The 27,866-nt window shown below is 48.5% G+C and overlaps 2 protein-coding genes across 7 annotated transcripts in view; both read left to right on the top strand.

The window, feature by feature from the left end:
- Nucleotides 1–419, top strand: part of RFX4 (regulatory factor X4) — a 78,923-nt gene extending 78,504 nt beyond the window's left edge. The window contains exon 14 of the mRNA XM_075552702.1: nt 147–419. Coding sequence (XP_075408817.1) covers nt 147–419 — 273 coding nt within the window. The remainder of the gene's footprint in view (nt 1–146) is intronic.
- Nucleotides 420–16,764: 16,345 nt separating this feature from the next.
- Nucleotides 16,765–27,866, top strand: part of RIC8B (RIC8 guanine nucleotide exchange factor B) — a 161,620-nt gene continuing 150,518 nt past the window's right edge. For 4 of the 6 annotated variants that reach the window (XR_012784875.1, XR_012784874.1, XR_012784873.1 and 1 more), the window contains exons 1-2: nt 16,765–16,974; nt 25,766–25,813. Coding sequence is in view for 3 of the 6 variants with exons in the window: in XM_075551038.1 (XP_075407153.1) it covers nt 16,891–16,974; nt 25,766–25,813 (132 nt within the window). In the remaining 3 variants the exon portion in view is untranslated. The remainder of the gene's footprint in view (nt 16,975–25,765; nt 25,814–27,866) is intronic. The other 2 variants (XM_075551037.1, XM_075551039.1) reach the window with 2 other exon arrangements.

The raw sequence follows: 27,866 nt of genomic DNA, 5'->3' as shown, positions 1-27,866 counted from the left end.
TCGATCTTGCAGAAGCGGGTTGATGTCCTCCCAGGAGCGCTCACGATTAAGCCCCTTAAGCCGCGTCTGATGAGCGTGGCTGAGACGGCGCGGCTACGACGTGAAGCCGATTTTAACTGTGTGGACTTTCTCTCCTCCTCTACAAGTACCCTTTCAATAGCCCCACTTCCCGGATGGAGCCTTGCTTGATGAACAGCACTCCCAGACTGCACCCCACCCCCGTCACGCCCCGATGGCCAGAGGTGCCCACCGCCAACACATGCTACAGCAGCCCGTCCGTGCACTCCACGAGGTATGGGAACGCCAGTGACATGTACACGCCCTTGGCCACGCGCCGGAACTCCGAGTACGAGCACATGCAACACTTTCCCGGCTTTGCTTACATCAACGGAGAGGCCTCCACAGGATGGGCTAAGTGACTGCTCTCATAGGAATCCATATTTAATATTAATAATTATTATTAATAATTAAAAACCCCACCCCGCCCCCCACCCACCCCCAAAGACTTTTTATTCTCTACACATGGTAGCTCACGGGCTCTGCCGGGGCAGCCGCTTTCCTAAATGAAGGCAATGTTGGGATTCCACGTGGGGACAGACGGTGATAAGTTTAGTTCAGAGGCAGGGCTCCCTCCCAGGCAGCCGGCTTGGGTTCCCGCAGCCACAGCTGCCAGGGGGGTTTCCCCAGAAGCGCTGTCTCAGGCAGGCCGGTGTGCGCCCCCTTCTTCCCCCGTCCCATGGCTTGGCTTCGTGTGGGCAACCAGCCTCAGTCAGCGACCGATTTTCCTACTGACACAAAGCCCCATAGTCATGAAGGGTAGATACCCGTTTGGATTCTGGGATGGGTACGCAATTGACCATTCACCTTGCCGTCCATCTTGTCATCTCCTCAGACGTGCTGTTCCCCCTCCCTTCTAGCTGGCCGTGTCATCCCAGCTTCCTGGAGCACCTGGGATACATGGAGGTGGGGGCTCCAGAGCTCCACCCTCACCCCACCATGCCTGTCAGTGTCCCCGCATTCTCTTGGATTGCAGACAATCTCGAGAGAGCAGAGGCCTGAGCAGTGTGGCCTGCAGGTGATCCGAGGTTTGTAGGGACCGGTCGGTTCTTCTACACCCACGTCTTGGTGTTCACTGTTGCCCAATGGCTGGTGTCAGGAGAAGGCCCGAGAGGGGTTTCCGACGTTCTGGGAGGATGTGGACTTGAGGCCTCAGGCCTCGCTCGCCCTCAGCTCTGCAGTGTTAACTTTTCTCAAACTGGAAGGGCCCAACTTTCAACTTGCCCGGCACCAAGTGTGAAAGTGACTTTCACGTCCCTTCATCAGATGTGATACTTTCCGACACTTTGTTAGGGAAAGAGAGAGAGAGAGAGAGAGAGAGAGAGAATCAAAGCTGTGCCTTTGAGCCTATACTATACTGTGTATGTGTGGAAATAAAAATGTACTGTAATTTTGGGAAAATTTCTTTCATAAGCTTTTTTTTTCTGTCAGATTTGTAGCCATTTGTGAGGTTTGTTAGCGATTAACATAGGTTTCCTTTCTGTATTACAAAATGCACCAAGCAATTATGGTGGGCCTATTACCCTATGGGTAAGAAATAAATGGAAATATGTCATCGGATGTTTGAGCAATTGTTCTGTAAATAATAAAGCCTTTGATCGCGCCACTCAGTGTGATAATCATGTCTACAGCTAAAATGGGAAATAGTTTTATCTGTACAGTTGTGCAAGATATGAATGGTTTCACACTCAAATAAAAAGGTATTGAAACGACCTGCTTTCTTCAGTTTCATTTTGCATTTGAGGGGAGTCTGTGTGTGTGTGTGTGTGTGTGTGTGTGTGTGGTGTGAGAGAGAGAAACACTGTCATCTAGATACTTCAGGTGGCACTAGGCAGAACCAACCCCAACGATCTTGGGCGGTGGCACTTATCCAGGTGTGCAGAGGTCACCTATTAAGTGCAATACTTAGTTTGGTTGATGCTGGTAGGGGGTTTGTTCTTCTACCTCACAGGTTCTCCCAAACTTATTTGTCCTACCTCTTTCAGAAAAGAAAAAAAAAAGATACTGCCTTCCTGGCAATGGATGATGTGTGCATTCTAGCCCATAATCTAGAACCTAGTGTAGTATCTGCTTTGGCAGCATCCCCGAATCACTCCAATGCCATCAGCACCCGCCCCGTGGGTGGGACTGCTCACTTTAGGAATCACTGTCCACACGGATCCACACGGATCGCCTTCAGTCTGCACGAGTCAGTGCCGGCAGAATGCAGGAGCCTCCGGGTTCTTACAGGGAATATTATTCTTCAAAAAGAACCTTGTTACCTAGTCCCCTGGGCTTGAGTTCCTTGTGTTTTTAATGGTTGCCACGTGTAAAGATGGAATCTTCAAGCCCAGGGCTCTACGGGGCTAAACAACTTTTAGAACGGAGCAGTCATATGTCCCAATACTTGGTGTCCGGACCAACAGATCCTTCTCCAGCACTGCGTTTGGATTCGGAGGCCGAGAGAGGGGTAACGCCGGGGAAGCACACATGGACCAGTGTTTGCTACAGAGGTTGATTCCGGGCTCTCTGAGGGCTTCGGAGCCACAGATGCTCCAGAAATGGCACGGCGACTATTTTAACTCAAAGGATGAGAACTTGACAACTCAATTTGCATTTGGAAAGATTTATTTTTAAAGTCAAGTTCCTGCTATTGCATAACACACTGATACCTGCATAGGATTTTTAAAGTGGCATTCACCATGAACACGCGGGTCCAGGCTGCTGTGGAGTTGAGGGAGGGGGCTCACGGAGACCCCACAAGTGCAAAGAATTCATCCGTGAGGTTTTTGCAAACAGGTTGGCAGGCTGGCTCCTGAAGCGCCTCTGGGTGGGTCCGAACTGCCAACCTTTGGGCCAGCACTCAAGTGCTTTGGCTCCATCCAGGTCAGATACTGACCCCTCCACCCCCAGCAGCCCCTTGCAAAAGCATAGCTCCGCTATTCTAGAAAACAGACACACAAACAAAAAGGCAGTCTGCTGATGGCACTCTCTGAAGGTGAGCGAGTCGTGGGTTTCATGTGGGAGGAAAGCGAGGGGCCGTGGCGAGAGAGAAACCAATCAGAGTTGGCAACCTCATAAATCACACACGAGGGTGACCGGCTCCCTTGCTCTCCTAATGATTCCAAGCAGACCCTCCAGAAATGAAAAGCATGTGAGAGAGTGTCTCGCCTCTGACTTACTATACCCCAAAAAGAGCCACCAGAGTCTGGTGGCTGGCTGGGTAGCAGCCGCATAGGATCAACACCCGCCTATTTACAAGGGGCCTGGCGGCGGCATGGTTTTAAGTTGGGTTGTGAACCGCAAGGTTAGTGGTTTGAAACCGCCAGCCCCTCTGCAGCGGGAGGATGAGGCTCTGTGCTCCCGGAAAGACTTACAGCCTGGAAACGCCCAGGGGCCATTTTACCCTGCCCCATAGGGTTGTCAAGAGTCGGAACTGACGAGGGCAGTGAATCGTATGTACAAGGGCAACACGGTCATCTCGTGGCACTGGCAACGAGGCCCGAGTCCTGGAGAAGAATGAGGTGGTTCCAGGCATGGTGCAAGGGAGAGGACCGGGTGCCCGCTCCTCACAGCACAGCCAAGAACACTTCCAAGAGAGTCAGCCCCTCGGGTAAGGAAAGACAGCAAAGTCCTCCCAGGGCCCTCTTCTCAGACCACAGGGGAACTGTCTCCTAGGCGGTGCATGCACAATGCCCAGGCCCCACTTGTTCTACAACCTTCCTCTTGAGAACCGGGAAGGGTCTGATTAGCAAAAGGCAACAGCTGCTGTGAACACATGACTCAAATGCACCTTGTCTCCCCGTGGTGGCTCCGAGTGGGTCGCGGGAATGGGTCTGGGCAAGGTTGACGCCTGGGAGTGGGGCCAGTCACTTGTCAGAGGAAGAACAGAGAAGTCTTGGCAATAAAGGGGCGCTCCCCTGGTCGGACTCTCTCTGAAAAGCCTCTGCCAGCTTGAAACTGGCGCAAGCGCCAACAGCAGCCTGGATGGCTCGCCCACGTTGCAGGCCTGTGGCGTCTTCGGTGTCCACCCCGCTGGGTCCTTTGTCAGGCCCAGAGTATCCCCCAGGTCCAGAGAGAAAGGGGACGGGCGGGGAGGGGGGTGCTCTGAGACTGTAACCCTGGCAGGCAACAATCAAAAGTGGCTTTGCACTGAGAAAGCCCCACCATGATGAGGCAGAGAGGGGTCGGGTGAACTGAAAGTGGGCTGCCTGGGCCGTGTGACCTTGAGAGGGTCACCGCCCCTCCCTGGACCTCAAGCAGTTCTGTGGCTATGACAATGTGACATTCCAAATGACAGGCTGTGTGCTGATGGAGCAGGGCTGGCAGATCTGGGAGAGGAGGGCGGACAGCACAGGGGGAACAAAGGGGGCACTGGCAGCTGGGCAGGGGCTCAGGAAGGCAGCCGCAAGAGGGAGGGCAACGGCTCCACCAGCTGGTGTGAAGCAAAGCCTGAGGTTCCTGTCCAGGAGCTGGGCGCCCAAGCCAGCCGCCACCACGGCTCCAGTCCACTCCGCTGAGCTGTCCGGCATCTTCTGTCCTCCTCCTCGCCCTGCAGGATGGCCCTTCTTCTTCTCTTGAAAGCCAGTTCCATCAACAGGCTAGGTTTGAAGCTGCAGGTTAGCCAAACCAGAAACCAAACACTGCCATCGAGCCGATGCCAACTCAGGGACCCTCCAGGGCAGGGTTAGAACTGCCTCTGTGGGTTTCTGAGACTCTAACTCTTCCCAAGAGTAGAAAACCGTTCTTCTCCTTTGTAGTTGCTGGGGGTTTCAAACTGCTGACCATTGGGGTCAGTCTCAATGTGTACCCATTCGCCACTGGGACTCTTACTGAAGGATTGCAAGCACATGTAAATGGGCTGATGCCCCAGCCTCTCGTGCTTCTTAAAGACAGGCTTATGGTGATGGGGTGTGAGAGGAAAATTAAATTTGGATAGGGGATAAGATAATCCCCCTCTTAGTATAGAGAAGACAGGTGCCCTGGTGGAGTAGAGAGTTATATGTGGACTGCTAACCTCGACGTTAGCCGTTTGAAATTACCAGCTGCTCTCAGGGGGAAAAGATAAGGCTTTCTACATTCTAGGGAACCCACAACAGCAGTTCTACCCTGTCCTCCAGGATGGCCATGAGTCAGAATGGACTCGCTGGCAATGAGATGGGTTTGGTTTGGAAGAGAGGAGCCTGGTGGTGTAGTGGTACTCATGGGGCTGCTAACCCCAAGGTAAGCAGTTCGAGACCACCAACGCTCTGTGGGAGAAAGAAGAGGCTGATCTACTCCCATCCAGATGTACAGGCTCAGAAACCCACTGGGCAAGTTCTTCCCTGCTCTAGAGGGTCACTGTGAGTAGGAATCCACTCGGTAGCAGTCCTTTATGACATGGAGACCCCATGGGGGAGGAGCTGCTGTGGGTCGTTGGAAGCCTAGGGTAAGCTCTCTGAAACTGTGAGGCATGCGCGCGTGCGTGTGGGTGTGCGTGTGTAATTCTGATTGAGACAGGAGTTGAAGTATGCTTTAAAAATAATCAAGCTGGATAAACATCTGGGCTTTGAGGAGAGCCCTGAGGTCAGGTGCTGGCCCCAGTGAACATGCTGGAGGAGGGACATCCGTGCTCCAAGTGGGACTGGGCATCAGTGGGTCTCAACTCTGGCTTGCCCACTACCATTACTCCTGTTGACTCTTGAACATCACAGAGGTACAGGCCCTCCTGGCGATGATTAATTGCCGGGGAAGCATTCTCTTTTTAATGTCCACAGATGGTTCTAGTAGGCGAAGTTGAGAAGCATGACCTTTCCCACCTTCCAGTTCCAAGATCCAGGGACTTAATACATAGGCATAGATCCTTTTACAAGGGGAACAATGGTGTTGCGGGGGGGCGGGGGAGGGGGCAGTGAGAGAAGGAAAAAAAATCACAACCAACATCAGCACAAGGTCCATTCCTCAGAGATCAGACAGGACAAATGTCCCTTGTCTGTCTGACACCAACTGTCCCTCCCAAGGCATTCTTTGCTTCCCTGGTGTGTTGAACAATTAATTGCAATGACCTCACAGACAGGAGGGCGGTGATTAGGGCGTTATCATCTTACAATTCAGGATAAGGAAGGCTCACGATGCAGTTCAGTCAGGGCAACCTCTTCTCAGCCACGCCTGCTGGTCTCAGCCATGCCCACAGGCTGTTTCCTAGCCAGTGCTCGGCCTCCCAGCCCTGTGGCTCCATGCTCTCCACCTTGTTCAGGCAATGCCCACAAGGGCTCTGAATGCACCCCACTTCGCCAGGAAGCCTCACACTGAAGGCATTCAGATCTGGCTGCAGGGGTTGGCAAACCTAGCTCCCCCTGATTAAGTACCTAGAGGAGCCTCGGCCCCAAAGCACTCAGCTTTCTCATTCCAGGGGCCAGGAAACCCACCACTCTGCCTGATGCTCTTGATTCTGCTGCCTTTGCTCCTCTGTCTGTCCTCTGTGACCACAGTCCTCTAGAGCTCTCCTGACTGCGGAAGCTCAGCACACGGGGATCTTGGGGTCCAAAGGAACAACTTCATTCCTGGCTCTTCTCTCTCTCTCTTTCTCTCTCTGATGGTAGTAAGATCCCCATTCCGGTTTCTGAGGCGGCTCATTTAAAACCCAGCAGATGGCCAACCTGACCAATCCCCACATTAGAGCTCCCTCTACCCTATCTGCATGGTCCCGCCTCGTCATTTCATGGGAGTTCCAGAGCCTGTGGTTGGTGGGGGGCGAGGTGGGGAGGATTGCAGCAAGTTGTTCAATGCACCACCACAAGGTTCTGGTCTGTGCACAGCGGTGGACTGGGCAAGCAGAGGCGCTCACAATCAAAGACACCAACCTTTCCCAGGCTGCACTACTCCGTTTGCCCTTCAGCTCAGCCAGCGCCATTCCCGGCCTTCCAGCCTGGCACAAACTCGGCCAGGAGTCCTTGTGGCTTCCTCTCCTTCACTGGCCTCTCCTCTGAAGCTCTCGCCCAGTCTACCGCCTGCACCTCAGCTCCCCCTGCCAGCCTTCTCACCCCCATATTTTGCGGCTGCTGGTGTGGGTGGAACAGAAGCAGGGCCCCAGGAGTTGAGAAAAGAGCCGTTGCTAGGAAAGGTATGTGGGTGAAGAGAGCTGGTGGGCGGGAGAAAGAGGACTCCCCGGTTTGATTCCTCCCTTTGTTAGCGTGCTGCCTCGAGAGCTAAATTCAGAGAAGGGCTATGAAAAATACAGGGGTGGGGCACTGTAACAGCAGGGGTGAGGGCAGCGGCCTATCAGCAAAAGTGCTGATTGGTAGTATTCAGAATAACCTCCCGGTAGTACCGACTGGAAGGTCTGCTGAGAGGTTAAGGAGAGACAAGTCTCAAGGAATTGCTCCGTGGTGTCCCTGTTAAAGCAGGGATGCTATCCAGCGTGCCCTGCCCCCGTGTTTGCCCTCTGCGAAAACAGGCCACCGTCCAATGTCCTCTTGAGAACTGAAATGGAGTCCAGGCAGAAGAGTAACAGCTACTCAAAAGGGGAAGCTTCCTACCTCTCTCCTCACCTGGTCCTGAGTGGCGGGCGGCTTGTTTCTGAAATGCATCTGCCTGAGCCCTTAGGAGTGCTGGGTGCTTGGCCACTGATCAAAAGGTCGGTGGTTTGAACCTGTAGAGACTAGGGCAGGGGTTTGGAATCCCATCCAAACATCACCTCTTGGGAAACCCAGCTCTTTGGGTGGCAATGCTGTCAGGTGGTGAAAGAACCCAGACTGGGAATTGGAAGCCCTGGATCTGAGGTCTGCACCCCCTCTTTGAACCTCCCCCTCCCTATCCACCACATCACTGCCACTGTGCAAGAAAGCCTCCAAGCCAGAAAGATTCTAGTTGGAAGTTTAGGACTTCGTAGTCACTGTCCCTCAGACCTGTTGGAGGGCTGGACTATCGTTTTTAAAAAAAACTATGAACAAATTCCTATGCACACTGCACATATCTTATAACAAAAAAATGGGGCAAAAACACCTGGTGGGCCGGATAAATGTCCTTGGCGGGCCATGGGCCGTAGTTTGAGGACCCCTGGAGTAGAGCCTAGAAACCCAGTGCAGCAGTGCAATTCCATCCGATGGCCGGATATGGGTTGAAGTCAACTTGATTGTCAATCTGGACCAGGCTCGTTCGTCATCACCCCACTTCTCACCCCTTCATGATTACAGTGCTAATGTGGGATGATCCCTTTCACTTTACATGTGAAGAAGCAGAAGCTCTGAGCAGTTGGGTGCCCTGTCCGAGGTCACACCATCAATAGCAGGGCTGGGATTTGAAAACCCAACTCAGAGGCCCAGGGCTCTTCCTAGTACAGTGTCCTGCCTCTTTCTCCTTCCTAGATTTGTTTCCATGCCCCCGCCGTGTAGCCCCTCCACCCCCACCCCCCATGTTTTCTAAGCTGCAGATTTTAAATGAACCTTGACCATGGTCATAGCCTCCTGGGCTGGGAGAGAGCTTTAGACATTGTGGGAAATCTCTGTGTGTGCTAAATGAAGGCGACTTCTAAAGCTGGGCACGGGTCCGCCCCTGCACCCGAGGGGGCAGGCCACACACTGGAAGATACCAGCCCATTAGCTTGCTGCCGAGCAGTTCCCAGGGTACGCGCCAACCAATATATTAACACGGACTGAGATCTGGTCATTCTATAGAGAAACAGGAACAAAAGAAAATCAATAGTAAGGTCTTTAAAAAAAAACAGGTCACAGAAATATTTCTTTTTATTACCAGGTTGAAAAAAAGCTCTGCGTGTGTGTGCGCGCGCGCGCACTGAGCCAAGCATTCACTGGAATGAAGTAATTTGGGGGTGGGAGACTGGCTACCGCTTGCTGTTAAGGTCACTACCCTTTGACAGCAGTGGCCTCTGACCTCAACAACCCTACAGTTCTGTTTTGACTGACCCTGAAACCCATGAAATTCAGATGTAGGCAGTGTCCGGGAGTAGAGCTAAAGCTGCCCATTGGGGGGGCTCTCAGTGTAGGCTCAACTAAAAGGAGCTGGCCGCTCTGTGGCTGGGATGTACAACTTATTCTGTCGTCCTCTCAGGGAAATGCTAATCTTACTTCAGAGGGGAAGACCCCACTGGGCTGATGCGGAATGACAGCCACCCTTTGTCTGCCGCCTTCCAGGGTTGAACCTTGAGTTTAATCGAATGTTGGGGAGTAAATCAATGAATGCCTTACTGCACTCAGGAGGTGGGAGGGAGAAGAGATTAGGAGTATACATTTTTTTCTGACAGGTGACTATCCAACTTCTTCACAAAGAGAATGTGTTTGTTAGCTACCTGTAGGTACAGAGTGCCAGATCACTACCGCCAACCTTCTTGTGGCATGTCAGTGCTAACGACGTGACTACCCCAACTTCAGGGCTGAGACACCAAAGCAGTGGGTTGTCATTACGGCTCCAACATTTAGACAGAAACAACCCACAGCAACAACAATGATACCAACACTAGGGTGCTGTGCCCCGAAGGAATACAACCATGACCTTCACCTCAGAGTCTTTCCACGGTGGTCTCGGGGAGAGGGTTAGCAGGTGGCATTCTGACTCAGCTCACACTGAGGAGCTGGCTGCTCCACACCAGGCTTGCTGGATGGGGGTGGAGGGGAAGGAGAGGGCACTAGGATTGCCACTTCTTTGAACCCTAGTGTCATCCTCCAACGGAGGTGATGGGGAGATGCTCAGGACAGTTGGGAGTAGCCAGCTTTAAAGAGGCCCAGTGACTAATCTAGGGAGACCCCTACGAAGTCCTAAACTTCCAACTAGAATCTTTCTGGCTTGGAGGCTTTCTTGCACAGTGGCAGTGATGTGGTGGATAGGGAGGGGGAGGTTCGAAGAGGGGGTGCAGACCTCAGATCCAGGGCTTCCAATTCCCAGTCTGGGTTCTTTCACCACCTGACAGCATTGCCACCCAAAGAGCTGGGTTTCCCAAGAGGTGATGTTTGGATGGGATTCCAAACCATCCAAACCAGTGAGATGCAAATAGGTCTGGTCCACATTCCAGCTCTTGGGTGAATACAAACTCCCCAAGGGGCAACGCCCATTTTATGTGCATAATTTGAGAGCCCCAATTGTGATCAGCCAATCAATAGAAAACAATTAGAGGTGGTGGTGGTAGGGGTTATTTGTTGTTTGTTTGTTGTTGTTTTTTAGGAGCCTTGGTGGCCCAGGGGTTAAAGCCCTTGGCTGCAAATGGCAAGGTTGGTGGTTAGAACCCACCAACTACTTTAAGGTAGAACACTGGGCAGTCTGTTGCTCTGAAGACTGGCACCTTGGAAACTCAACAGGGCAGTTCTACTCTGTCTTGAAGGGTCACTCTAAGTGAGAATCGCTTCCATGACAACAGGCTCTTGGTATCAGTAGGTCCATTTGCCCAGAATCAATGGCGCGAACTGAAGTGTAGCACTTGTGCTTCTGGGACTATTCCAGGGAAACCGCGTAAAAGAAACCCCAATCAAACTCACTGCCATGAAGTTGCTTTTGCTTCCAAACACCCTGATCGGACAGAGTAGGACTGTCCCTGTAGGTTTTCACGACACTTAAAAGTCTTTGCAGGAGTAGAAAGCCCCATCTTTCTCCCTCACATACCTGATCAAATTTGCCTCTTAAGAAATCGCCCTTGCTGGTTTTCATGTTCAACCAAGTTGAATTTCTCAGCTTGTATCTTTGACCTTTGGTCAGAGCAGCTCTCTCCAGGAGCTTTTTCACAGAGGTCACCTGATTCATAACAGCTAAATTACAGTTATGAAGTAGAAATGAAAATAATTTTGATTGGGGGTCACCTCCACAGGAGGAACTGTATTAAAGGGTCGCGGCATTAGAAAGGTTGAGAACCACTAAGAGCTCCCTACCAGTTTCCCCCGGGGAACTCTAGAGTTGCATTGGGTAAATCTACTGCATGAGAACTCTTCAGAGTGTTGAAAGGCAAGGACGATACTTTGAGGATTAAGGGGTGCCTGACTCACATTATTGTATTTTCAACTGCCTTAGTTGCATGTGAAAGTTGGACTTTGAATAGAGGACCAGAGGACCGTGGGAGAATCCATGCACTTGAATTGTGGTGCTGGGGAAGGAGATTTTAACCTATCTGTCTCGGAAGAAGTACAGCCAGAATACTCCTTAGACTAGAGGCAAGGATGCCGAGATTTACACACTTGAACCTATTAGCAGGAGAGGCCTGTCCCTGGAGAAGGACATCATTTTTGGTCGAGTAGAGGGGGCATCAAAGGAGGGGAAGACCCGCCAGGAGATGGATTGACACCATGGCTGCAACAATGGGCTTCAGAATAGGAAGTCGCAGCACCAGGCAGTGTTTCGTTCTGTTATGCATAAGGCTGCTGTGGGTTAGAATGGACTCAACGACACCTCACAACAGCAGCAGTGCTCCCCCAGGCTTCTCTCACTCCTCTTTCCCATCATTGCCTGCCTACCTCTGACTTGCACAACGCTTAGTTCAAGGTCTCTCTCCTGTCAGTAGGAAAGATATGCTTATTGTCTGGCTGTTTCCTATGTCCCCTGATGACCAGAATCTATGTTTTTCCTACTTTTTGTTCTGTGTGGTGACTCTCACAACCTTGTGCTCCAATGAGCACCAGCTGTTTGCTAAACGAACAAACCCTGTTCATGACCTTTGCGATGAAAGGTCAACCTTATTTCTGGCAGAACAGGAACTAAAGCTCGCTTACATTTTACCAGGTTCGTTTGATTTCTCAAAAACAAATGAGCCACATGAACAGGACTTTGGTAGCTCTTCCAAAAAAACGAGTCCAGTAGTTGATAATCAATTAAAATTGATCCATAAACTATCCATTTTGATGCCTTACCACAGATCCATCGAATCAGAATCTCTAGGAGCTACTGTTGTTGTTAGTGCCTCGAGTCAGTTCCAGCCCCAGCCAAGAGAATGTACGCAAGAGAATGCAACACTGCCCCGCCCTGCACCATCCTCACTGCTGCTCTGAGAGCAGACCCAGCCGCCGTCCTCACAATCCTTCCTGTGTTTGAGCCCATGGCTGTCGGTACTGTGCCCATCCATCATGCTGGGGGGTCCTCCTTTTCACAGACCCTCGGCTTTAGCAAGCACAGTGGTTTGCTCCAGGGACTGGTCCACTTGTTGCTAGATTTTACTAAGTGATGAGCACATTCAAATAGGGTTTTACTGCTGTTCTTCAAACTCAAAAACTCACTGCCAGGGAGGTCTTTCCATCTTAGAAGCCAACCCTACCCCCAGCCCCAATTTAAAATTGAGTGGGAACTGAGAATACTTGGAGAAATCCCTTTACTGCATTGCTGAGGGCAGCTCCAGGCCTCAGAGCAGTGGTGGCTGAGTGACAGGTCCTATCTTAGTGGCCTTGTCTGGATTATCATTCTGGGGCTCTCCTGGCTTGGCAGCGCAATTCGGCTTTTAAATGCTGGCTTTCTGCTAAAGAGACTGTATGAACAGTAGCACATTTGGAAGATTTGGCTTTTAAAAGCAGTTAGGACCAGGTTCCTTCAAGAAGTTCAGTTCGGCACATTTCACCAGTCCATTGCCACGGTAAGAGGAAATACCAGGGCAGGGTATATCAAAGTCCAGAATAAATGACTACTATCTCTCGGCAGGCTTTCCCATTGGCCCTGACCTGAAAGTCCATCATCATTTTATGCTTTCAGAGCCCACATCACTGCTGGCCCTTGATCATACTACTTATTAGCACAGACTTATGACATAGGAGCAGGCCAATCAACACCAACTTCCCTTTTCTCTACACAAATGGAGATAATCCCTGTCCTATTGCCCTTGCCCTTTGGAGGGGTGAAATAAAATCATCTGGGCAGATGTATTTTGAGAATAGGAAAGCACTATCTGGCATAGAAGTCTTGTTTTTTGCACAGCAGTAGCATGTGGCTAAGTATTGGGTGTTTGGTTACTTGGCCACCCAAGAATCAACAAGAACCGAGACAGTGCTGGCCTACGGCTGAAAGTATCACAATCACATAACGAGGCAAAGTGATGTAGCAGCCCAAGTTTTAGCGAGTCTAGGCTCTAGTCCCAGAGGCTGCTTTTAACTATTGACTTTGCATAAGTCACGTAATTTTTCTGGGACCAGCTTCTCGTCATTGGTGAAAGAATGACTTGAGTAAAGAGTCAAAGATCCCTTTAATCGACAAAATCAGAATATGAACGCTTAATTAAAAATCACTAAAGTATAATTTCCTAAGACATTAACCCATGTGGTTTCACGTGTTTAAATCATTTTTTAAAAAAAGAAGTACAGAGTTGGAGTCTAAAAACATAGACTATTTCTAGTTAATAGCCATTTCAAACACATGTATAATACCCTATATAAAAGAAGGTCTCTACTAAGATATTTCCTTGTTAATATCCAGTCTGGGAACCCTCGCTCCAAATATGATACATGGTTACCCAAAAAGCACATGACACAGTACTAGACACAGAATATGCATCCGATACTCACAGTTACAGCTACCATTTGCATACCAGTTCATGCATGGAACTGAACTCATCTGAACATCAGATTTCCTCTCTATAAAATGGGGCCAATATATTCCTCAATGATGTACTGAGATCATGTAAAAAAAGTTCTGTAAACTGTAAACCTAGGAAATGTGGCATACTGTTCCTTACCTTCTTAAGAAGTGTGCTTCCCCTGCCCACCCCCACAAAGAGAGTGATTAAAATCTGATGTAATTTCAGACATGGCACCCACCCTATGCTTGGCTCAACAAATATGCTTTAAAAAAAAAAGTGTTTATAGCATGAAGGGTACAGTTCACAGAATGACCCGAGGCCCCAGAAACTCTGGTTCCATATTCATGGAATCCCCAGGGCCTGACACAGTATCTGACCCACAGCAGAAATTCATCATGATCAGGGGAACACATCTTTGCCCACACTAGTACTTCAGAACAGCCACTGGAAGATGTGCCCAGGGAACATCAATGATGATTTGTCTTAACGAATGTAAAACTAGAAATGACCTGAAGAATCCAGCCATTTCCCAATAGCTGGGAGAACAGAAAGAGTATGGTCTCTAGGCTTTACGTCAGCACACAACTTCTGAAATCTTAGCAAATGAATCCAATAATTTCTTCAAGACTCACGTTTCCGCACCTTAAAATGAGCATACTGCCTCCCCCACAGGTGGTATAGTGGTTACAAGTTGGGCTGTTAACCGCAAGGCCGGCAGTTCAAAACTGTCAGTGGTTTTGAGGGAGAAAGATAAGGTTTTCTGCTCCCAAAAATATTTTTAGTCTATGATGGGGCCCAGTTATCAAAAGATGTAGCGTCTGGGGTCTTAAAGGTTTGAAGTTAAACAAGTAAATCTAGCAGGGAAGCAACAAGCCCACATGGAAGAAACACACCAGTCTGTGCAATCATGAGGTGTCAACAGAATTAGGTAACAGATACCAGAAGACCCCAAACAAACAAACAAGCAAACATTATTGTTGAGAACAAGGGGGGTCGGAGTAGAGACCCAAAACCCTTCCTTAGACAATAGGACATCCCCTCACAAAACAGTCACAAGGATGGGATGAGTCAACCAGGGTGCAGTATAGCACCAATAAAACACACAATATTTCTCTGGTTCCTTGAGGTTTCCTTACCCCCCCCCCCCACTATCATGACCCCAGTCCTTCCTTTTAATTCTGAATCAGAGCATGTACGCTGGTACAGATAAGAGCTCAGGACACATGGAACCCAGGTCAGATAAACTCCCCCTCCCCAGGAACAGAAATGGGAGTATAGATACCAGAAGGGTAGGGGGAAGGTGGATGGTGGAGGGTGGAGGGGAGGAAGGGGCAACTGGTCGCAATGATTGACACATAACCTGCCCCCCACCAAGGGAGGCGAACAACAGAAACGTAAGTGAAGGGAGACAGTGGTTGGTGTAAGCTATGGAGTGGCAAGGTCCCCAGGGAATGCTGAAGGTGGACTTTGGGGCCAGGGCGTGGTGCCCCAACAGACTGGACTAGAAAACACTCCTAAAGGCCAACAAACAGTCTAACTAAAAATAATAATAATTTATAATTTATCAAGGCGGGGAGGGAAAAAAGAGGAGCTGATACCAATGGCTCAAATAGAAAGTAAATGTTTAGAAAATGATGATGTACAAATATGCTTGAAACAATGGATGTATGGATTGTTATAAGAGCAGGAAAAGGCCCCCAATAAAATGACTTCATAAAAAACTTTTAAAAAGCCAAACAGATTTTTAGCCTAGCATGGCCCTGCTCGATGCTCACCTTCATGAAATGATCATTGAAGGTAAGGGTGCTACAGGTCTTCAAAGGCTTGTATTCAAACAAGCAGCCATCTAAGCGAGGCGTCAACTAAGTCCACATGGAAGAAGCAGACCCGTTTGTGTGATCCAACCATGACAATAACAAAATTCAAATGCGACAAAAGGAAAAGTGTCAGAGCTAAAATGATGAATACCCAATTGGTAGAAGGCTACGGAGGGCAGTGGGAGCCCACAGCACTTCTGCAGAGCAGTTGGATTAAGCCGCTGGGGGCTGGCAGACCCCCCACTAGCCAAAGGCAAGAGTCTCAACCAGCGGTCTTTTGGAAACGCCTTTGATTCAAATCCTGACTTCATCATCAGTTTACCAGCTATGTGACTTAGGGCAAATCCTAACTCATCCGAGTCAGGCTCTGGTCGGTTCCACAAAGTCTGTGATGTCAGATTAGAGGCGATGGAGCAAAAAAATGAGGCTTTTCACTCCCATAAAGTGACAGTCTCGATAACCCCCAGGGCAATTGTACCCTGTTCGATAAAGCGTTGCTGTGCGTCAGAACTGACTCCATGCTAGTGAGTTTGGTGGTGCTTATTTTTCAATAGACAGGACCGAACACGGTCTGGAGCCCCTTAGGCCTCGATAAATGAGCATTGATTACTATTAAACAACAGGTAAAACCAAAACTTCCGTGTCTCCTTTCATCTAGACAACTGCCTGCAATTTCCCTCATTCGTGTAGCCGTAGACATAATCTGACCACAAGCAGAGGAAGAAGGAAAAACATTCAAAGCGCCCAAAACCACTAAATGAGAAAAGAGGGAATCAACCCGGTGCTTGAGGGTTCCCACCAAAGGGGGTCGATTTCCGCGATGGTCACTCTGCCAAAAGAGCCAAGGTTGGAGCAGGACAATCAAGCAGGCAGCGACGACCTTAGACCCTCCCGGTAACGGTCCCTCCGCTGCTGGCCTCTGGCGGCCACCGACTCCCGTTTGCTTCCGGCCCTCGCAGGACCACAATTCCCAGCATGCCTTTGGTGGGAGGGCTTTCCCGCTGGATGACTACGAATCCCGGCATGCCATTCGCCGCTCCAGTAAGTCAGGGGGAAGAATGGGATGGCCCCGTTGCATGCAGGGAGTTGTAGTGTAGTGAGCTGCTGGCTCCCAGCTGGGCGGCGCAGAGCCCAGACGCGCTAGTCGGCGGGGGAGAGTGATTCATAGAGGAGGTCAGGAGAGGAGAACCGTTCTATCTGTGACAGCCCGATTAGAAGGCTGGAGGCTTCTCCGCGCGAGGGACGGGCAGGAGAGCGAGCAAAGCTTCGGGCTCGACCCCGCCTCAGGCCCTTCGCCAGGCCTCCCTCGAGCTCTGGGCCTGGTCGGGGGCGGCCTCGGGGCGCCGGTTGCTGGGGGAGCGGTGACGTCGCGGGGTGAAAGTTGAGGGGCGGTGACGTCGGGCCTGCCCGGGCGGAGGCTGGCGGGTTGGAGGCAGGAGGGAGGGAGGGAAGGAGGGAAGGAAGGAAGCTGGGAAGGAGCGAGCGAGCGGAGGCGCGAGGCGTTTACCTGGAGGCAGTGGCTTGGGCGCGCAGAGCGGCCGCAGCTCCCCCGCACCTGCGGCCATGGATGAGGAGCGCGCCCTCTACATCGTCCGGGCCGGCGAGGCGGGGGCTATCGAGCGGGTCCTGAGGGATTACAGCGACAAGGTAAAGAGCCTTGGCCCCGGGTGCGTGGGGATCGCACCCCCGGGCCCCCCTCCGGGCTTGCACACCGCATCCCTCCCAACCCCCCTTATTCCGGGGATGCGCGTGGCTCAACCCCCCACCTACCTCCCAGAAAAACGTTTCCGGCTTGGGCATGCGTGTTTGTGCCCCCAGCCGTCCCCATCCGTGCAGCCTGCAGCCCCCTGCCCCCACTCCCGCGCCCATTCCCCTGTTCCTGGCCCCACAGCGTGCCCCACGGTCCTTCCCCCGAGCGTGCAAGTCACACCCCCGGAATCCTTCGCGGCGCGCCTGTGCCCTGTGCCCCACTCCGGGGTGCACCCATGCATGCCAGGCGTCCTCACCTGGATAGTAGAAAAATACGTGCTTCCCTGCAACCACTCGGCCCTTGACGTGCAAAAAAACCCCTCGCAATCCACGATGGCAGTTCTTTAGATGGAGCCCCGGGCAGTTTCCCAGGCGGCATACCGGCCTTGGTGGCCCGATTCGACGATCCTCAGCATGATCATGGGGTGGACGGAACTGTCCTCCCCATTTTATAGATGAGGAAACCGAGGCGCAGAGGACTGAAATCACACCCAAGGTCACGGACATTTATTAATGTTGTAAGTGGGTGGAGAACCTAACTCTAATAATACCTGTTATTTGCCTCGCACTAATAGCCTTCCTGTCCATTATCTCATTTAATCTTGACAGCCATCGCTTGTGAGGTATTAATCTACATTTTGCATTGGGGAGGTTCTATAGATCTGTTAAGTAACTTGCCCAAGGTCATACTTGGTGAGCCAGGAGTCCAGCCCTTGGTGTCTTCAAACTGCCCAGCCCTTTGTTCTTCCCAGTTTACAACTATGCAGTGACAAGCTCCCGGGTATCCAGCCCAGTCACCTCCAGATATCTCTCCAAGAACGTTAGCTCTCCATTATTCCTTCCTTCCAGGGATTTTGCTTGCTCCCTTGAAAAGGCGGCCCTCCACACCTTTATTCTGCATTTCAAAGACTAGTAATAAACCGAATACTCCCTTCCGTGAAGGCACACCCGCCACCAAGTCACACCCTAGAGGTGTCTTTCTTCCTTTCATCTGCCTTCACCAGGCTCTCCCCACTTCCAGGGTCTGCTCCATACCTACCACTTTCTGCACTCAGAGGGGAGGGACCATCAAAACAAGAGGAACCATCGACAGTGTTTATGAAACACCCTCATTCCCATTGAATCCTAACGGACAGCTCTGGGTTGGAATGAGACAGTATTCCCCATTTTACAGATGATGGAAGTAGGGTTTGTAATACAGTCCCAAACCCACCTGGCCAACTACAGAGCGGGCTCCCATTTGAATTTAGGTGGACTCCGAGGCCAGTGCTTTTTGTACAGTATACGCTGCTGTCCTGGTGAGGATGCCTGTGTTCCGGTCTCTTCACCTTATCTCAGTTCTTTTCATAGGTCTTCTCATCACGTCTCTACATTGTGGGGCCTATGTTCATTTAACGTGATTTATTACCGCTTTCAAAAGAGACGTGAGGCAGCTATAAACCAAGTTCCCTAAGGAAAAAAGGAAATACAGCAAGCAAAATGCTTGCTTACTGTGTTGAATCAACATATGTTTATTTACCACTCAACTGTATGCCAGATACACCGCCATAATAGGAATGTGCTTTTGTAGTAGTAGGAGGAAAATCTTTCAACTGGATCTTTCCATGCCCTTCAATATTTCTACTTCCTTTCGTGGCTAAACTCTTTCAAACTCCCAGATTTGCTTCTTCCCATCTTTCTTTTCCTATCCTTGATCCCCCTTCAGGCTGGTTTCCACATGCCTTCCACGCCTGGTCCAGTGCTGTCAGAGCCGAAGCCCTGAACATCTCCAGCTCCCCTTTTACATTGGGAACACGTTGAAGTTGCTAGGCCTGATGTCCCAAACACTTGTACTTCAGTGGCCTAAGCCTGCGATTGCCGTGTGCTTGATAGTGAATGGGGGTAGTTAGCGCCTTTCGAAGAGCGTCCACTATGTTTAATTCGGATTAAATTAGGGACAGAGTACAAAGAACATCGCTTTGCTTAGGTTGCAGTGGCGCTGTGCCCCTCAAGGGAAGAAACTGTGGGAAGTATGTGCACGGTGGTTAGGCGGTAAGGACAAGGGGGTGGAATCAGTAGCCCTGCTCTGTTGCTGTGTGGAACCTGAAACCACTGGTATCTTTACCCGGAGAAATGAATCTGAGAATTGCTGTGTCGAATAAGAGAGATTCGGGACAGCAAGAGGCTTTGAGTAGTGCAGCCAGTTAACATTTTCTGCTGCCAACCAAAGGACTGGAAGTTCGAGTCCACCCAGAGGCCCCTCACAAGACTTGGCAATTGCTTCCCAGCCCCAAATCAGCCATTGAAAATTCTTTAGCACACAGTTGTCCTCGGATGCACATAAGGTCACCATGAGTAGGGGACAATTCAACATCGTAGAGTTAATGGGACATTGAAGATCCCAGCTAAGAAGGAAAATGGGCGCTACAAAAGTGTCTGATTTCTTGTTGGTAGAGATTCGGTGTGCTGATTTCTCTAATGAAGTCAGCCAAGTATAGGAGAAAGAAATTCCAGCTCTTTCATTTGTTCACTTCATGACTGCGGATATGTTATTTTAAGTCTCCAAGTCTCAGTTTGTTTCTTCTATAAAATAGGCACAATATAACCATTCTTGTAGGAACGGTATTTTGCGATGGGATTTAATGAATTAGATGCCAAATGCTGAGCAAGGTGCATTTAGGAGGCTCGTGATTCACCAGTTTCGTTGATGGTGCTCAAGGTGCTCAGGAGCTAAGTGTGGTCTGTACAGGCTCTGGAACAAGATTGTCTCGACCAGCGGTTCTCAACCTGTGGGTTGCGACCCCTTTGGGGGTCGAACAACCTTTCACAAGGGTCGCCCAATGCATAACAGTAGCAAAATGACAGTGAAGTAGCAACAAAAATTATTTTATGGTTGGGGATCACCACAACATGAGGGACTGCATTACTGGGTAGCAGCATTAGGAAGGTTGAGAACCACTGATCTAGAACCTGATTCTCCACTTAAACTTCCTGTGATCTCACACAAATGACTTAACTTGGTTCTGCCTCCGATTTCTCACTGGGAATAACAATAGTACCTACATCATAGACCTGTCAGGCTTCCACCAAGGCAGGAGGAAGCACCACATACCCCGTAGGCTTTCTTCAAAGGCAGGGATTACACAGGCAGGACTGAGATGACATGGCCCGCACTGGAAATGGAGCGCCACGGTCTACTATCTTCCTTTGCATCACTCTTGCACTTGCTAATGAGTAGCAAAGTATCATGAATCATGTGTGTTTGAACAACCATTCCCCGTCGAGCTCCAAGAAACATAATCTACTTTATGTAGCTCTTTAGAAATTCTCTTTTCCAAGTTCCAAGCCACCTTCCTTGGCTCACTGACTCATGTTATCTTAGAAGAGGGAGAGAGGGAAACTTGTCCGTTTCTCAAGGGCATAATATAAGTTGACTCAGCATAGAAAAGTAATTGTTGTTGTGTTTTGTTTTGTTTTTAAGGAGGTGTGGTGGTTCTTTTTTTCACTCCTGGAGCTATGTGCTAATATTTGAGTTCCTGCTTCTAAGCATCTTTATACATGGTATCACATATAGTCCTCTTAAATTATGAAATGGAATAGGAAATTGGGGGTCAGAGAAACAAAGTGGGTCGCAACCTGCCAATGGGCACATAGTTAACAAGTGGTTGGTCTTGTTTCCAGATTGCATACTTAGGACGCTGTCTTTTTAAGTACAAAAGAGGAAGTTTTTCAGGAGCAATGCACTATATCCTTTGGCTACTATTGGTTCTAATCACTTCCCTTCCAGTTGTAGGATGGGGTATGGGTTGTGGACTGACTGTCCAAGTTGCTTCTTCTCCGCGGTCTGTTCTGGTACCAGCCTCATCATTGTCATCATGTCATGATTACCAACAAATAGTGGTCAAGGTCCTCAAGGTGCACACAGTTCCTTGAATCACAAGGTATTTAGACTAGAAGGAATCTCAAAAATTGGGTCCAAATTTCCATCCAAGACACACACACAGGCAAGTCCCTCTCTTTGCCTGACCTCCAGTACTTGGGACTCGAGTTGCAGACTGCCATATGTGCGTGCGCACGCACACACACACACGCACGCACACACACGCCCAACCTTCCTCTAATAGATGAAGAAGCTCAGAGGACTAAAGTCATCCACTGTGATGATGGACAGCAAACCACCAGGATTCTATTTGGGAAGTACAGCAAGTTACTGACCAAATGAAGGGTAAAAAGCATGTGAGACCAGGCAGATACATGTAGGTGTCCAAGAGAAGACGTCTCAGAAGAGGAAGATAGCGTTGACAGCAGTGAAGTCTTCTTTTAATACTTGAATTATTTGTCTGATAGAGACCTGCTATTGGGGCCCCAAACACCCAACTCACTGCTATCAATTCCAACCCCTGGTGACCTCATAACAGAGTTTCTGAGGCTGTAGATCTTTGTGGGGAGCTGACAGCCTCAGCCTTTCTCCCAAGGAGTGGCTGCTGGGTTTGAACTGTTGACCTGCGGGTTAACAGCCCCCACAGTTTACCCCACAGCACTACCAGGCCTCCTTCCACATTTGAATAGGTTGCATACATATCTTGGACTATATAAGAAGGCCTTTTGTTTTCCACTTGGATGCAGGTTGAGTTCCGACTCTAAAGTTCACACGACAGGTTTTTACATAGCATGTTCAATGGGTTCCTCTGTTGTACCCTGTTCAAATTATCAAATTGGTTTCTATAATCTTGATTATTCGTGTTTAGTGGTAGAAGTTATCTATTCATGAAATATGACATATACACATCATTCTGATTAGATTCATTCTCGTATCAGTACTGTTGATATTTGTCAGATGCCACACCACGGACCATAAAAACAGTAGTGACCATTTATTGAGCACCTACTACTTGCAAGGCACTATAAATAGGGATAAAGAGACTGAGGGGGTAAGGTAGTAAGGTTGAACAATATGACCAAGGTCACACTGTTGGTAAGCAATAGGACTGGGATTTAAGCTCAAGGTTATCTGGCTTCCAGAGCCAGAGCTTTTTAGAGTCATTTCATAGCATATAAAACCTTCAGTGGGGAGCCCTCATAGTGAGTCTCAGATATTGTTCCTAGCTTTCCTGATCACTAAACTGAACATTGCTTTACACGGCAGTTTATAGTTGACTGGTGGCTCCAGTTCATCTGGGAATTAAGGATATAGAGATGAAGTGGCTGACAGTTATGGACAGCCCCAAATGCTGGCCACTATCCATACTCCTCACACCACCCTCTTTTAGCTGTGGAAAGAGCATGAAGTTTGAGGGTACAGTAGCCACCATCAACAGCTACTTCCGCAAACCTAGTGTTGGGAATTCAAGCTCAAATATCGGAGTTGCGCAGGTTCTTGTGGAGACCTGAGTTAGGCTGGAAAAGACACTGCTACCTCCATTGCAGCCTCTTCTGTTGCTCTTGAAATCTGTGGTTTGGGGCTGGCTATAGGTCTAATCAAAGATCAAAGGTGCATAAAAGGAGACAGCACTAGAGAAGACAGCAACTTTGGGATACAAAAGAATCTTAGAGGGCTGAATTTTCTGACTAGATTGGCACATTCAAAATTCAATTTATGTTGCCTCACATACCAGTATATTTTCTAATTAAATTAAGCTCTTAAGCTAGTAAGAAGACAGGACTTTTGGAAGCTTTTTAAAAAATGATTTTTTTTTTTACTATGAAAACAGCATTGCTTTTTAAAAGTCACAGAAAAATCAGCCCTTAGTACCATTCTAAATCACCACCTTAAAAGATTAATCCTACATAGGAACTGATTAAAAATATTTTTGTAATTCAGTGGGTATCTTTCCAGAAAATAAAGGAGCCCTGGCTGCACAGTGGTTAAAGCACTCTGCTGCTGACCAAAAGGTTAGTGATTCAAATCTACCAGCTACTCCGCAGGAGAAAGAGGTGGCAGTCTGCTCCCATAGAGATTTATAGCTTTGGAAACCTGAAGAGCAGTTCTCCTCTGTCTTGCAGGGTTACTATGAGTCGGAATCACCTCTCTAGCAGTGGGTGTGGCTTTTTGTTTCTATCCCTTCCCCATCCCAAACCCATTGCTGTTAAGTCAATTCTGACTAAAATTATCAAAGAATAACCCATACACTAGCAGCTAGATAAATTATTCCATATCACTGTAGACTTAATAATTGCATAAATGACAAACTTATAGCCTTCCTGATTTTGATGTGCAGTGATTTATTTGAATGGTATGGGACCTGTGTAGCATTTCATTCTGTTGTATAGTGCCATGAGTGGGAACTGACTCAGTGACACGTAACCATAATACCAGAGCCTTTAGGAAGTGTTCATTTACAACTGTAGTCTGAGCTCTTATGCCTGTTTACTCTTCAAAACCTTTCCTAAATTATGGCCCTCAGATTTACAACTTGCTCATCTAGTCTCCCTTTCTTTATTCATTCATCTGTAACATTAACCCTTTTTATTATTTAGGAGAGCAGCAATAATAAGTTGTTTTTTTTTTAAAGTCACCAGAAATTTCCACCACTCTTCTACAAGGGCTTTTCCTCTTGCATTTTAACACTCAAATCCACTCCAATCTTTGTTTTTATGCCTTCATGTCCACGTGTAATTACTATCATTACAGATACATAATTTGATGTTTGACTATTTTTTTGCTTGATGCCATCATAAGAAATTTCCCACATCGCTACAGAACTTCCCAGCCGTCATTTAAAAAATTGCTGTATAATAATCTGTCAGGTTATTTCATATTCTGTTATTTCATCAGTCTCCTGTTGTTGCAGACTCAGGTTGTCTCCCTTCTCCCCCCAATGATATTAGATTACACTGCAGTGAATATGCTTGCTTGCATGCATAATTTTCCTCTCCATCTGGGTGATTTCATTATTATTGAATTCTTAGGAGTAGAGGATCTGGGTCAAAGGAGAAGAATATTTTTACAGCTTGTCATGCGTGTTGCCAAATCACTTTCCGTTTTAAGGTTGTGTCAGTGTACACTGCCACCAGCAGCAACATGCCTGACTCACGGATGCCCGCTCCTCACAGGAGATTTGTGGCCTCCAACTTGCTAGCTTTTCTCCTCTGCTCCGTGAGCTACTGGTCAGAAGAATTCTTCCAAAATTCCTTTACTCTTCCTACTCTCTCAGAGCCTTCCCCTGTTGCCAGACAGCCATCTACCCCAAACTGAACCAAACTCACAACCATCAAGTAGATGCCAGCTCATAGTGACCCTATAGGACAGGGTAGAAGTGCTCCTGTGACTTTCCAAGACGATCGTTCTTTATGCAAGAAGAATGCCTTGCTTTCTCCCATGGAACGGCTGGTTGTTTTGAACTGCTGACTTTGTGAATCACAGTCTAGCACATTACCTCTACGTCACCAGGGCTCCTCAGCCATCTGCCAGGTCAGGTATGAAATTTTCAGTCTAAGCCCTGACCTCCATATCCATTGTTTTGCAGAGCTCCCCACCCCCACCCCCGGTTCTTCGATTGCCCTGCCCTCTTAGCACTGTCTTCCCTCACGTCAGTTCTTACATTTCGAATGGCTGCTCTGCCAAGCCTCTCTGTCTCATTTAATTACAACATTATGGGTTTACAAAGCTGTCAGTGCAGAGCCACCTGTAACAGTGGTGTCTGTAGTACTTGCTGTACTTAACTCCAGTGAGTTGTCAGGAGCTCAGTGGGTTGTTTTTTTTTTAAGGAAAACAACTTGGATTTTCTTAAGAGCAGTGATTCGTCTGAATAAAACTTGACAATGAGGAGTGTGCATGCTGCTCTGGTTGGTTGTTGTTTGGTACTATCACTACCCTGCTGAGAGTGGGTAACTCCTTATTTCTCCTCTCGGTCCTGTTCCACATCAGCTACAGAGCGAGAGATCAGTGTGGCCACTCATTCCAGGAGATGCAAGCCAAGCACACTTCCTTGCCATGCTAGTGGATTTTCCTCGTTATCATTGACACTGTCTTTATTTCAACCCACATTTTTATTCAACTGGGCATTTACTAGGTGCCGTCCCTACGACGGCGCTGATGGAGCGCTATGAACCCCGTGAACTAGGGATGCCCGTTTTCCCATTTTGGATGAGAAAACCAGCGAGGAGGTTTAGTTGTTCCAGGTCACAGGGCTAGTCAGTGGTGGAGCCAGGGCTTTTGCACCCTCTGTTATTGTGGAATTATTTTTCTAAAATATCAACCTCTTAACAGTTCTCTGATGATTTCTTACTGTAGATGAAAAAGAGAGCAGGAACTTCTCACCCTCATTGAAAGACCCTACCCATCGATAACGTCTGTCTTCTTTTCTCTCAACCCCGCTTCCCCGGCCCCCTAGCGGGCGCCCTACAGCTCCCATCTCAGGGAGCTACTTACTTTTACAATGTGGCGCAGTCGTTTCACTCTTGTGTCAGCAGATTTTCCCTTTGCCTGGCAAACTCCTATTCACCCCCCAAGGCCCAGTTCAAATGCTATTGCTCTGTGTAAAGCCTCCATTTCCCCGTGCGGACTTGATGACTTGGTTCTTTTTGCTCCTTTATGTACATTTTTGCTGTAGGCTTTTCAGCTTGCTGAGTAATTATCTTTGTACATGTCTGTGTCTCACGATTAGGAGAATATTGTGATACAAGATAGGAAGACAACTTTTTTATAGGGATATTATTTAACACTCTGTATATTGAAAATGACATTATTTTTCTTTTCTTTCTCCCTCAGCATAGGGCTACTTTCAAATTTGAATCGACAGATGAAGAAAAAAGAAAGGTAAGCCTTAGTGTGATTTGCTATTTCCTGTGTGTGCGGTTCACTCGTAGGCTGTCATCTGACGGGCTTTGACCAGTTCTTGCTTTCCCTTCAGTATGTTTTTAAGGCGCTTTGAGAAAAGAGACAGCCGTCAGGCTTGGTGTGAGTGCCGTAGCGTTCTCCTGCTTCTTCCCCTCAGGACCATTTGGCGGGGGAAGGGTTGGGCCTCACTCCCCCCGATCTTCTCGGCCCCAGAGGTGTCTGTGATTTGGTGGCAGGACAGTAGGCTATTCTGTATTTTCAACAGCTTGGTCAGAGTGGGTTAAGGTTTGGGAATGCAGATATTCACGCTGCTGCCCCTGAATCACCTACCCTTCTCGTTGCTGGAAGTTTTTATGCTGTCAGCAACTGTCTGGGATCACTGACTTCACGGGCACAGAGGAAAATGGAGTGAAGAATTTCACCAGTGGGTGAGTTATGATAAGAGAGGGTGTATGAGAGACATGACCATGTCATGTTACGGTTGCCTGTTGGGGTTTTCTAGAGTGGTTTTCTTTAGTTGGTTAGAGCTTGATGCTAATGGGTTAGCTCACCAGTTTGTTTTGCCTGTCTCCAGAGCCATATCCCTAGAGAGTGAGTGCGTCTCACTCTGACCGAGAGAGTGAACCACTTCCTGTTGCTAGAAAAATTGCTGAAGTCCAGGTCTTCATTGGTAGCGGGTTGATAACCCCTTGGACTCATTGCTGCAGTCACCTGTGCCCCACGGCCACCTTCTCAGTTCCGCTCATTTTGCCTCTTAAGATGTTAGCCCCTGTCCAGTGCAAACATTCATCTCGACTACTGGTTGGTTTCCTAGCTTCTTTCTTTCTTCAGCCATGTGCCCTTGTCAGTACATTGTCCGTAACTCTCAAACAGCAGTCTGATCATATTGTTCGCAGCCTTACATCTCTTCCCCACTGTTCTTTGCCTACTGACCTTTAAACTCCAGCTTCTGGACGTGACACAGAGGTGCTTGGTTATCTGATTTCACCTACTTTTTAAAAAAGTTTGACTCTCTTTAGGATTTGAAGAGCGCAAGCAAGCATAAAATACCTTTTAGAATAGGAATTTGCAACCAGAGATATATACTCTGTGGAGCACTTTTTCAAGATAAACCAGTGCTAACCCAACCCCATATCTATTGAGAATTCAGGGGTGGGGTCCATGCCAGCATGCATGTTTTTATGAGTGGTCTTCAAGAAATGAATGCTCATGTGTCTAGTGAGAAGGCCAAGGAGAAACTGGCCGTATCTACCAGAATTGCAGACTGATTTCACCCTTTAACCCAGCAAGCTCATGCCTACTAACCTACCCCGCGAATAGCTCACACCCAGCCAAACCAACTTATTAAGCTATTGTACGTGCACACAAACATGAGAAGCAAGCAAATATCCGCAATTAGGGAATATATAAGAAAGTCTGGCATATCCACTGAATGGAATACTATGATTTAGTAAAAGAAAAGGGTGGTAGAGAGGAGAGAGAAGGCTAAAGAGAGACGGTGTTAGGTTCTACTGGGAGCGAAAGCTAAGTGGGAAGAAAAAAGTCTGAAAAACATTTTGTTTAATCCACTCAGGATAGGTAGTAGGCTAGGAGGCCCTGCTGTTCATTTAGTTTCATTGGGAGAATCCATACCACATCTGTGGCTTCATGAGTCCCTTGGAATCTGGCCTTAGGATGTTGGGCAGCACTTTTGCTAGTCAAAATAAGTGCACTTAGAGGAGATTTCTCCCCCACCCCGTATACATTTCAATTGAAGCAGACAAGTTTTCCACAGAGTTAGCAAGTCTGTGTATGAGTAGCAAAGAGGCCTCTAGAGCATTTCAGCTCTTTGGAGAGAATTGCTGCTGGACCAGTGCTTACCCTCAGTTGTCGTGTAGAACTCTCTGCTTCCTGGGAAATCTGACGTAAACAAGTGTCTTTAGGGATCTAGCTAGGTAATCTTCATTAATGGGAAAACATTGACAAACAAAACCATTTTGGTCTCCAAGGTTAAAATCATTAGTGACTGTTACCAGGCCAAAGGAAAGCCCTT

Source organism: Tenrec ecaudatus, chromosome 6 (assembly GCF_050624435.1).
Source record: "Tenrec ecaudatus isolate mTenEca1 chromosome 6, mTenEca1.hap1, whole genome shotgun sequence".
Lineage (NCBI taxonomy): Eukaryota > Metazoa > Chordata > Mammalia > Afrosoricida > Tenrecidae > Tenrec > Tenrec ecaudatus.
This window is presented reverse-complemented; position numbering and strand designations above follow the sequence as displayed.